Source organism: Accipiter gentilis, chromosome 16 (genome assembly GCF_929443795.1).
Source record: "Accipiter gentilis chromosome 16, bAccGen1.1, whole genome shotgun sequence".
Classification (NCBI taxonomy): domain Eukaryota; kingdom Metazoa; phylum Chordata; class Aves; order Accipitriformes; family Accipitridae; genus Astur; species Astur gentilis.
The window spans coordinates 29440389-29452877 of record NC_064895.1 but is presented as its reverse complement, the minus strand read 5'-3'; the positions used below and the strand labels follow the sequence as shown (position 1 = coordinate 29452877).

The 12489-nt window shown below is 46.7% G+C and overlaps 1 protein-coding gene across 7 annotated transcripts in view; it reads right to left on the bottom strand.

Annotated features, from left to right (window-relative positions):
- Positions 1-12489, bottom strand: part of NCOA1 (nuclear receptor coactivator 1) — a 185307-nt gene that overhangs the window by 48558 nt on the left and 124260 nt on the right. For all 7 annotated transcript variants that reach the window (XM_049819308.1, XM_049819312.1, XM_049819315.1 and 4 more), the window contains exon 4: positions 11613-11779. In XM_049819308.1, the coding sequence (XP_049675265.1) occupies positions 11613-11779 (167 nt within the window). The remainder of the gene's footprint in view (positions 1-11612; positions 11780-12489) is intronic.

The window sequence follows — 12489 nt, the reverse complement described above, 5'->3', positions numbered from 1 at the left end:
CACAGAGCCTGCTCAGGAGGACCTCGCCTCTAAAATTAACTTTAACTCTTCCAGTGCAATTGTTACAAGCAGAACAGCGGGTGCAGTGCCAGATGCTGCATGTTCAGCGCGGGTGCATGAAGGCACAACTCTCGGGTGCTCCCTGTCCCAAAGCAGGGAACTGCCTGGGAGAGTAAGGAACAAGGCTGAATATCCATCCTTTGTTTCCCCCGGCAAATACCACAGAGACTTACGCTCTGGGGTTCTGCACCTAGGGCCAAGGTGCAGCTACCTGCAACTACTTTTTTAAGGACTCTGTTCATTATTTCAAAAATTTGAGATGGTCCAAACTATTTCCTGCTCCCATAAGAAACCGACCATGCACGTAATTCACTGTCTCAGCACAGCAGCTGCACCAAACCCAGGGCAAGCATCAGCCTGGGGAACCTGATCCACCACTCCAGTGTTCGTCAATGCCGCTCATCATAATATGGACTTAATGATTTAAAGGGTAGTTGGCTGAGAGTGGTGGTTTAATTAATTAATGAAAACCTGTCTTGGAAGGCAGACTTCCTAAATAGCAAGAGCAGAAGGAACGGTGAGAAATATAATTTAAAACCATCCAAATGGTGTTATTGGCTCTTTACCCAAGGCACTGGTGAGGCTTTAAGTGCCACCAAACACCCCATGGTGAAATTGTGGGGCTCAGGGCAAGCAGAAGAAGCCAGATGAAAATCTCAGCAGCTGGGCACTGGGGAATAATGTGGCCCCAGAGGGAGCGAGACTGCTCCTGCACCTCTCGCACTCGTGTCCCAGCAAGTCTGTTTGCTTTGCCCAACCATACCACTCAGCATAATAAAAGCTATTATCTCCTTGTACAAATCTCCCTTTATTTCCTCTGCTCACAGGAGCGTTAGGAGGATTAAGGTCTATAAAAGTTGGCTCAGGGGAAAATCTGAAGTGAAAATGGAAGGACTTGCGCAGCTGGCTCCAAGTTTGGGGTTTTTTTCCCGTAAGAAGAAGGTTTATTGTGTTACTTCTTGCTTTTTAGGCACGGCAATGCTTGCACTGCCAGGTGTTCTGATGGGTCAATAATCAAGATGGGCACTTGCAGAGATGTGCTGGGGTGAGCTTCTCTCTGAACCCCCTCTCTTGCACAGGACACTTGATGACCAGCTTAGATGAGGTGACTCCATCGTGGCTGCTAGAAGAGAGGTGGGACAGATCCCCGTTGTCCTGCTCCTGTACCCAAAGGGATGCCAGCTCACAGGATAGGTGAACCTCTTTCTGATCATCAACCAAACGAACCAGGGTGCAGAGCAGAGGGAGGACAAACTCAGAGGAGGCAAAACCCTGCTGGGGTACCATCTCATCTTTAAGAAGAATCTTAAAATAGGTTTCATCCATCTCTATGAAGGGTAAGGAGGGCCAGGAAAAGGGCTTTAAAGAAAGGGGATTTTTTTCCTCCTCCTTTCCTGCCTTTCCTGAGACTGAAGCAAGGAGGAAAAAAAAAAGAAAAAAAAAAAGAGGGGGGAAAAAAAAAGCTAATCCAGCACAGCAGAAGGCAAGAGGAGGAGTGATTTCTACAGGTGGTTTATTACTCTCCGCATGATCCACACGCCTGTTACATCCTATCAGATCCTCTTCTTACAGCGAGGTGCTAAAGGATTTATTAGTTCTTGACAGTGTGAGATGTTTAAAAGCTTGAGGATGTAATAACCAAATGTTCATTTGTTAAAATAAAGGCACTGTTTGGAGAGGTCTGTGCAATTCTTAGCAGCCTCCCCTTCCCCTTGGTCTATATTTAAGCTGCCAGCTAGATTAAAACTGTCAAAGCAGGGATGAGAATTTTATTGACATGCTTTGTAGGTGGTAGGGTTCCATAAAATAAACATATACAGAGGATGCTCCCTGGTGTTGCTGCACAGGCAGAGATTTTTATAGTACTGACCTGGGGGAGTTTATATCTGAAATCAATCCCTGATATAAAACAGATTCCAGAGGATACGGAGAGACAGACTTCACAAATGTCTGTGGAGAGCGTGGGCAGGGATGCAATCCGTTTAACATTTCACGTTGAAACCAAACTGCAGAGAAGGGGAGGGTGTGAAATTCCCTGAACCCGCTCCAACAAACTCTTCACCCCTCGTGTGCGAGGTGCAATTAATTACTCCGATAACAGGGAGGTTTTAAGCCCGGGCAGGGCACAGGATGGAATGTGGGGCAGGGGACACATGTGGATGCTCAGGAAGCAAAGCAAGGACTCTCGCCCCAGCTTTGCACAGGCAGAATTCGCTGCTGCAGATGGGGACCCAGCTCTCGAGGCGTTTTTCAAAATCGAAATATTCAGATTTATAGAGATGAAGGCCAGGAGAGATGACTAGATTGGCCAGTCTGACCTCTTGAATATCGCAGAGCCATCAAAGTTCACCCACTTCCACCACCACAATCCCTGAACTTCTGTTTGGCCAAAACCTGACACAACCCACCGCTTCCCTTGGCAGCTGGTTCCCAAAGCAATCACCCTCCCAGTTGTAACTCTGGGCCTGCGTCCTAATTTGTTTTTGTCTGGCTTCAGCTTTGAGTCATTCTCTGTTATGTTGGATCTAAAAACCACTTTAGTAGCCAGCATTTTCCGTTCTTGTTAGCATTTATAGTGTCATCACCATGTCCCCACTCCTTTTTTTTGTTTCCCCCTGGATACACTCAACAGAGCTCTTCAACCTTCCAAGCTGCAAGACATTTTCTCCAGCCCCTGGCTCATTTCCATGGCTCTCCTCTCTGCCTTCTCTGGATTTTCCAATCTCTTTCCAACATGGATACCATGCCTGAGCTCCAGTTTTGTTCCACCAACTCCATGCACATGTAACATTACCCAAAGGAAGGCTAGCTTGCTTTTCATCACATCCCAAGTTCACATTAACTGCCTTCACTTCCAGGATCTCCAAATCTTCTTGAAAAGCACCATTTCCCAGGATACCATCCATCCAGCACTTCTGTATGCCCATCCTGTATTGGTCCAGCTATGATTTTATATGTCCTTTCACATCCATGAAGATGTTTAATAGCACTGAGATGTAGCAGAGACTCCCAACAAGCTCCATAAAACTCAATTTTGAGAAGAAAGGTGTTTTGTCAGGATGAAGAGAGGCCACCGGTGGTGTTCCTCTGGCACTCGAGGTAAGGTAGTCACGAAGGGAGAAAATACACACCAACTCGAGGGTGGGTTGACCCATTCACATGAAAGAGGACCAAATGGTAGAAAAACTACCCAATTACTCTGCTAAACTGTGCTACTTTCTCCCACTTTCTACTACTTGAAGATCATGTACTCATCAACCAAGAACATCAGCTTTGGCTAAAAGTTGGGGATGGCTTAATGGAGGTGACAAGAGGAGACAACAACCATTACCTCCAGCATACCAGGGATGGTACCAGCAACAACCTAACACTACTGGCAAGATCTGGTAAGAAAAACCATGACAGTCTAGGCCAATTCACTCAAGAAAAATGAAGTTCAGTTGGAAGAAGTGCAGAAAAGAGCTGTTGGGTTGATTAAAGGAAAGGCATAACTATCTGACACCAAGATCCTAGGAGAGCTTGGTTTGTTGGACGAGTCAAGCAAAGGTAGAGAACAAGAGCAACAACTTCATACCGCCTTTAGGGAAGGGCGGTAATTGCCAAACAGAAGGAAGAATAAACCAAATTAAAGGGCAATGCTGGCACAGAAATGATCCGAAACTCATTTCCACCGAAAATGAGCAAGTGGTTTCATCCTCTTCAGGATCTCAAAAGGATTCTTGGAAGGATGAAGTTAAACAGTTAAAAGGACTGTATCTGTTTGTACTCTGTTTACCTTGGATCAGCCTCACACTTGAGGGCTTTCAGTGGGCACCTACCGAAGCCAAGGAGGAATTCCCCCTCCCCACTGATGTTTAATCTGGCCTCCAGGGTTTGGTTGTTTTTCTTTCTCTGTAGCCCTCTAACATACGGTGAAAAATTGGCCGCCGAGACAAGATGAAAGCGGTGTGTACCCCTCCCTCCAGTAGCACAAGCAGCTCAGTCAGGGTTAATCCAACCACCAGATTTGGAATGAAGAAAGACCTTTCCTCCCCAGCATCTGCAAACAGCCAACAACAGCGTCACTGGCTGAGAAGGTCCTTCCTGACCTCAGGGACAAAGGTGGAGGAACTCAGAGTCTGCAAAACACTGCTCTAAGGCAAAAGCAAAGTTCTCCTTTCCTGACCTCCCTTGAAGCAAACAAAATCAGGATAACTCCAATAAAGTCAATGCATTTAAAGAGGAGACTACAGCACCAGGCTGACAGTTGTAGCCTGAAGAGATTCCAATCTAATTTTAGATTTGACACAAACCTTAATGTGGTTTTAATTAATTAATTAAAAAATCCTTTAATTAATGTAAACCCCTTAAAGCAGTTTTCATTTACTCCATTTCCAGGAGACATTTCCACTTACATTGCTCCTCAGATGCCATTCTTCTGCTTGCTTTTGTTCTTCAGTCAAACCTCAAATGTTAGACCTAAACTTCTGTTTATAATACATCACTGGCCTTGAAAGCTGGGATGCTTTGAGCTCAAGCTATTTCTTGAGCCTTCACTTTAACGATTTTCCAAGTAATGGGGTTTCCATCTCTTCTCTGACTATGCAAAAACTTGTTCTTCCATTGCATGGAAGTCTCCTCTTTTGGGTCCACTGAAGGACCTCCGTGTTGACTCAGCACATAAAAGCTACCAAAAATTACACTTGAATTCTCTGAATCTAATAGTTCAAGTTTATCTCAATTTCTGCATGCAAGGCAAAAAGGCAGCAGTGATGGCATGCTGTCACCCTGCCCTTCTGGCAGCAACACCCCCCTCGGGCAGCTCTCCAGGCCACCAAGGAAGGAGCTCAGATGTGATGTGGGAATGCGCAGGACATCCCCGGGATCCAGAGTCCCTGGGACCTCTCTCCCCCTTGGCTCTTCTGATGGCAACCTGTACTTGGTAGGGTGGCCACTGGCTCCCATCTTCAACCTGCTCCATCTGCATGGCCAGCAACCTGCGCACCACATCTAGGTGACCACCAGATACTGCGTCCAGTTTGGGGACCCCCATGTAAGACAAACTGGAGTGAGTTCAGTGGAGGCCACCAAGATGGTCAGGGTTGGAGCACTGGTCCTCAGACCAGAGGCCAAGGGAAGGGGTTTGCTCAGCCTGGAGAAGAGATGGCTTTGGGGCACCTGACAGCAGCCTGCCCATGCCTACAAGAAGTCATGGAGATGCTGGAGCCAGGTTCTTCACAGCGATGCATGGTGAGAAGATGAGAAGCAACAGGTGCAAGTGAAGCAAGAGATGTTCAGGTGGGACAGGAGGAAAATCTTGTTCACTACAAGGCCAGCCAAGTGCTGGAGCAGGTTTCCCAGAGCACTTGTGCTTCTCCATCCTTGGGGGCTTCCAAACCCCAACTAGGTAAAGCCCTCAGCAACCTGGGCTGGTCCCAGAGCTGACCCTGCTTTGAGCCCATTTGTCAAACACCACCACTATCAGAAATGGAAATAAGCTTTAGGGAAATGAGATGGTTCCATCAGGATAGAAAGATTGCCATCACCCAGGTAAAATGTTAGACTTCTCCAAGAGGATACTGGATTACAATATGGGGAGAGGGAAGAGCTGAAATGAAAAAGTATTCAAAAATATAAAATGCAAGAAATAATGCAAGCATAAACAAGGCAGAGCATGTTATGCAGAAGGTACTTTCCCTTGGTAGCATGGAGGCAGCAGCTCCAAGGACCTGAGAAGTTTAATCGGAAACTGGAAATAACTGCCTGTGATTCAATGCATGGCAAGAAAGATGCCTTCAAACTGGAGTTGGTGAAAGAAGGATATGCAGACAATTTAGGAGGATCCTAAACAGAAAAAAATAATAATGCCTAAAGACTTTAACTACACTATCCTGGCAAAACAAAGCCAAGCGAGGGAGAAGATCCCAAAGGCTCCATCCACTCCTGCACTGGAGATGCCCAGCTCCTCTGCAGACTCAGTAACATGGACTTGGGCTAGATATTTCCTCAAAGCTAATGGAAGTCCATGTACAGCTCCGTCCCCAGGGCCTGTGGACACAAAACCCTGTGGACTGAGGGTAACGTGGGAGCCTGGACCTGGGCAGAAGAAACCAGCTGACAGCCTTTAATTGCTCTGCACTGGTTCCTCTGCTTTGGGGTAAAGCTCGCCAAGGGGCCTTGGCTCTGTGACTTGCTTCCACACATTGCACGCAATTACTCGCCTTGTGGTTTTATGGGAGTAGTTTTATGATCTTTAATAGCGTACCACATCACTCAGCTGCTGGGACAAGAAGGGGCTCTTGACTCAGTGCCCGAGGACAAGGTCTCCTCCTGTCCTCCTCCCAAAACCTCACGCTGCCGTTGCAGGCTGTGGGAGAAGCCTCTTCCCAGGCCACCACTTCACCATTTTCTGACCACCGCTAAATACAAAGCCAAGGCTTTTTTGTTCTCTCTTTAGAGATTGCCACGTGTTGGCATTCCCAAACCCAAGAAGAAACTCAGCATTCGTTTTGAAGAGGCTTCCATATATCCCACTGAGGATCCAGGACCTCTGTGCACTAGAAGCCATACATGTATATCACAAAATAAATCCAGGGCCAAATCTAAGCATATGACAAGACAGCAGGGAAACTTAATTAAAGGAAAGCCACTGACAGTCCACTGATTGTATGCAACAGAGCAGCCAAAATCAATAATTATTTCATATACTTCACTTAATTAACCTACTCTATTTACCCAGAAGGAAAATTACTTCCCCAAGTAGGTTCACTTCCAAATGGGGGGTGGTCTTAAATTAAGGGTCCTCTTCTTTTTGGGTTGATGTGCCCTAGTGAGAAAGGAGCACAAACTTGCCTGAAGGAGCCCATCTTACTATGGCCACACTTCAGGAAAAAAACAAATAAAAAGATGTCAGGAGGACACAACTGCTCCATGGTTTTGTGCGACCCAAAAGAGGACACCTCCATGCAGCAGAAGAACAAGTTGTGGAATGTTTGTGTAATCTGAGAAGAGACAGAAATGCTCTTATCCCTAAAACCTCTGAAAATTATTGAAGTAAAGGCTCAAGAAATAGCCTTCTCCCCCTCCCTGCCCAAAGAAACTCAGTTTAAAAATTGAGGGTCATCTTTGCAGGTTAACACAGTAATGTTCAGGAAAGAAAGCTATTTCTTCTCCTAGTGCCCTTTTAAAACATCGCGAAATCGGGTCACTATGCTGTAGCATTATTACAGAATAAAACCGCATTAATAAAGATCTGATTTTTTTTTCCTTATACATCTATAAGAATAAATTCAGCAGCTCCACCACCAAAAAGCCAGGCTTCACTGGGGCTGAAGGTGTCATACATGGGATCATATGACCCTCCATCACCATAAGAAGCGTTGCATTGCAAAGGCAAGCAATGACTCGGGGTCCTTCATGAGATAAGCTAAGTTGTACAAACCCAAGCAAACACAGAATAAATCCTTTGTTTTGGCAACTACAGAATAAATCTGCTGGGGCTTTTGGACCTCACAGGACCAGAAACTCATGAGCATCACCCCACGTGTCCTGGCGGGGCCAGGAGCCGTGTGGTGGCTGCTCCTGGACCAGGTAGCTGCCGGCTCTGCACACCAACTCCCACAGAAGCCAAACATACGGCAGCACAGCGGGAGTGACCGTCAGCGAGCAGCGATGAGCAAACGCAGGAAGGACAGGGGGAAGGAGGTCCCTTGGACGCCAGCAGCGGTAGAGTCGCTTGCGATGCCTTAGGAGGTGTTTCAAGGGCAATCCTCCGCGGCTGTTTGAGTTTGTAGGCAGCGTAATGAAAAGCTCAATACTATTTGATTTATTCTATTAAGGTGCTGCATTTATACTCCTGCTCTGGAAGGAAATTAAAGCAGCCTATCAATGGAGAGGGCTTTTAGGAAAAGGCTTGGTGGCTTCATCTTAAAAAGGACACTGCCAAGGTTGGGAGCTCTACAAGCGAGATGAGATGACCCCTCCGCCAGCTCCCATCTCCGTCAGATCTCTGCACACTGCCCATCACCCCTTCCATCAACCAAAGGTTATCACCCTCCCAAAACTGGGGCGTTTAATTAAAAACATCATCCGGGGGAAAAAAGGAAATACCTTTCTGGAGCCCGTCCGCCACTGCAGAGCCTGGTGTCACAGGGGTGTTGGATGCCGAGGCTCTGCCTCTCCTTGGGCAGGGGTGACCCTAACCTCCATGGGGTACGCATCAAGTATTACATCATTTTACAGAAAAGAAACAAAACAAGTGGTGGTCCATGCATCGGTGCAGTTTTTCCAATATCTCTGCTCATTTTTGTACTCCTGTATGACCAAGATGCCTTATTTTTACATTTGCAGCCACACACCAGCTGCCTTCCCGGCAGCAACCAAGCCTCCTCCCCATCCTGCAGTCTCCTGACCCCACCACAGCTCCACCATGCTGCCCTGATGGCTTCTTCTAACAGCCTTTACACAACCTCTGCTAGCCCTACAAGCCAAAGAGCGATGCATGTTGAGCAGTGAAGCTGTCCAGCTTGCCTCCACCCATCAGGTTTTGACTGCAGCAGCACTGCTTTGAATTAAAACAACCTTGGGCGAGCTCACCTCCACATGATGGATGGACATCAGCTCCATCTCACAGCATGGCTCTGCAGCAGAGGACCTACCCCAGGAGAGGACCTCAGGCATCCACGTGCTGGGCCTGATGCCAGGCTGAAGGCAAAGGGGAGGGAGGACCGCATGGATGGACCGCTGCCCTGTGGAGCCCAGGCAGGATGATCAGAGAGATCTTCTCCTTGCTGACCTCCACACCACCCAGGAGACATCGGTGGCCTTTTCTCCTCCTTCCCCAGTAAGTGACCATGCACAGGCATGGTTCAGGGCTCCAACACTCAAACCACCCGACTTGAAAAAATCGAAAAAACTTTTGCGGGACGGACAAAGGCTGAAAAATTAACTGTCTGGCCTCTTCCTCCGCTGCGTTTATTGCTGTCTTGGCAGATGAATTTCAGGTTGCTGCCACAGCCGCAAACCGCTTGTTCTGCCAACTGTACATTACTAACATTGGAAGGTGTCCAGACCTAGGAATCTTTTCTAAAAGCATTTGCTTCATGCTTTAAATAGCAGCCCAGCAGGCAGGGGGATGGGAGGGAGGGCTCAGCCCCTGCGTGCGATCCATCTGCAAGTTTCTGCCCGCTCCTCCACCCCTTTGCGGGTTAAAACCAAGGACGACCCGCGGTGGAGGTGTAGGGGAAGGAGAGAGCTGGCGGGATGCAACCTCTAAAACCTCCAGGCTTGGCAGCGGGAAGGATGCCCCCCGGGATGTCCCCGCTCCCCCGGCGCTGCCACCTGCCCCTTTCCAAGCTCCCCAGCTCCACGCCTGGCACATTATTAATTAATTAATAGCAGGACGTTGACTGTTTTTTCATTGAAATCTGCTCTGTTATGAGGTTTAGCATCATTTTCCCTGGTGCTTATGGGTTTTGCTTATTATTGGGCTGAACAGCATCATTTTATGGGATTGAAATGATTCTGTGATTTGTTGGGATGTCCTGAGCCCACTGTAACACACCACTGAGAAGTCCAAACTCCCCGGCTCCTCTCTGTTACATGAATTCATGTCTCCAGGTGGGTTTTCTAATGGAGCATTAGAAGGGGCACAGCCATGCGCCGCAGGATATGTTGCTGTTCACAATACTTTAGCAACAAAACCACATCCTTGGTAGTTAGCAAATATTAATCAGCTTTATGGCTGAGAAACAGAGAGGAGGAGGATGAAGGACATGGGCAGGGAAACACAACATCTAACACCCGATATAACTATAAGGACAGAAAATTATCTCTGGCCACAAAAACTCTGACTTTTTTCCTTATTTTTCCTACCTCCTCATGTGAAATGCTCTTGCAGTAAACAAGAACAAATACAGGTGAAGTTTCTTTTCTTCGGTAATTTGGTGCTGCACTAGATAAGCCGGCAATACAGAGCAAAGCTCAAGGCGTAATATTTTTAAGCAGTGCTTGTCCCAGTTAATGTTCAGCCCTGCTGTGCAATGTCAAGAAAACTAATGAACAGCAAAGTGGCAGCGAGCAGGAACCTGGGCGTACTCACTTGCTACCAAACTCCTTTCAGAGCCCAGGCACAACGTGAATGAAATCTAAAAGCAGTTGTCCTGGTTCATCGGGAAGCCTGGGCAGCGCAGGCAACGTGAGCTGAATACTTTGCCACCGTGCTTGCCCCAAAATTCAGTGCCTAAAATAATAGTGAGCTGGGAGGACCTACGGCAATGCCTGGCTTGTGATAGGACAAGGGGTAACGGTTTTAAACTAAAAGAGTGTTGATTCAGACTAGATACAAGGAAGAAATTCTTTACAATGAGGGTAGTGAGACATTGGCACGTGTTGCCTAGAGAGGTGGTCGATGCCCCATCCCTGGATGTGTTCAAGGTCAGGTTGGATGGGGCTCTGAGCAACCTGATCTAGTTGAATATGTCCCTGCTCGTCACAAAGGCTTGGACTAGAACACCTTGAAAGGTCCCTTCCCACCCAAACCATCCTACGGGGTGCCTGTACATGCATACCCACAACCCAGCCACCGGGTTTGGGAAAAACTTAACATCTGTTATCAGGGAACACGGCTCCACTCGGAGCATGCGACGGGAGCTTTGGCAAAGGCAACGCTTGACGGATGATGTGCTCTCAGCACTAATGCTGAGCAGGATTCACCTTGTGCACGAAGGACAAAGTGTTCACACGAAGGACAAATATTTGCACAAAGGACAAAGTATTTGAGCTCATGAGATGGGCAGCCCTTAGCAGCCATGATGCAGAGCAAGCTGGAACCCACCTGCAGCAGCTCCAGGAGGGATGCTGAGGTTGCAAGGACCTGAACAAGTCCCACTCCCTCCTTAACATACCTCACCCCTTCACCTGTGCATCACTTGAGCCCTGTGGACTTCCACATTTCAGTCTATGAGTTGATACTCTGGGTGAATTTTAACCTTTATATATATGGCTTCTCAAGCATCTCTTCTCTGATCACTGGTTACAGCACCATATTCACTGGCGGGAGGTGGATTAATGCCCCCTCTAATCCTTTCAGATGGCAGGAGAACAGATCTGACAAGGGTACATGGTTCTTCACCAACTCCTGCACAGTGTGTGGCAGAGCCATCTCTCCTTCACCCTTACCCAGCCATAGAATGGGGTTTCTGCACACAGTTAATAGCAGTATTGCTGATAAGCTCTTAACAGGCCTAATCCTGAAAGCTTAACAAACACTTCTGATTATTTTAATCTAAGGATTAATTTCAGGATGAATCATAAACACAGAGTAAAGTGCCACCTTGCAGCAGAAACAAAGGTGGCATCTCAAACAAGCCAAGCAACAGAGGTGAAGCATACCCTTTCATATTGCTGCTTTCATAAAAGCAGAAGGAAAACTATTGCAAATGGAATGATTATGTCATGATTTTTCTTGAATTAAGTCATGATTATTTGCTGCAATTTAGAGTCTGAAATGTTCCAGGAGAATGCTTTTACTCCAAAGGTTTCCAACAAGCCAAGGCAGGAGGCTGCCACCTTACCTTGCTCCAACCTCTTCATCTGCTGGATCTGATCAACCGTCTTTTTTAGGATCTTGCATTTGTCGGGTTTGACACTTAGAGTGTCGATGTCCCCGATGTTTGCAGACAGCAGCTCCGCCAGCTCCTCTAAATATTTATTCTCCTGTTCCCGTCGCCGCTTTTCATTGCTGTTAAAGAATGGAAAAAAATTAAAAGTCACGTTAATGACTTTTTCCCACTGCTCAGTCTAGTCACACCTGGGCACTGGACAAGAACCCAAAAACACAAGTATTTGCTGGAGTGATGACCACGCTATAATCCAAATATCTCCAAAATACTGGGGAGTTCATCCAGGTCTTTGTCTATTTTTACACATATAATCAAAATTTATGCCAAGGAAGATACACAGGGCTAGCCAGACACCCCCAACAAAACCAGACCTCTAACATTCTGGACTCTCTCTTCCTCTCAAAAATAGTTAGAAATTAGTTATATCAAAAATAATAAAAAATAGTTATATACAGCCTCTTATTTGTTTACAGCCACTATTCCAGTTGTCACCAAGTTTAATCCTAAATTCATACATAAAAGCTAACAACACCCACAAGAGTTCACCAAAGTGAAAATCAGAATTAAGAGTGACATGAGAAAATTGAAAAATATTCATGAGATCAACCTTTTTGTCCCAGCAAAAGCAGCTTTTCTTTTAGCTCACGGCCACTGCAGAAGCCCAATGCTCTCCCATCAACTACTTGTAAATTCTGGGAATTGAGAATATATTATATACCTGCTATGACATGGCCATCATTGAAGCCACCCTGGACACTGTAACATATTCCTTTACCAAAGATGTTATAAGCATCAAACCCACCAAAACAAACTGCATATGGGAGAGATG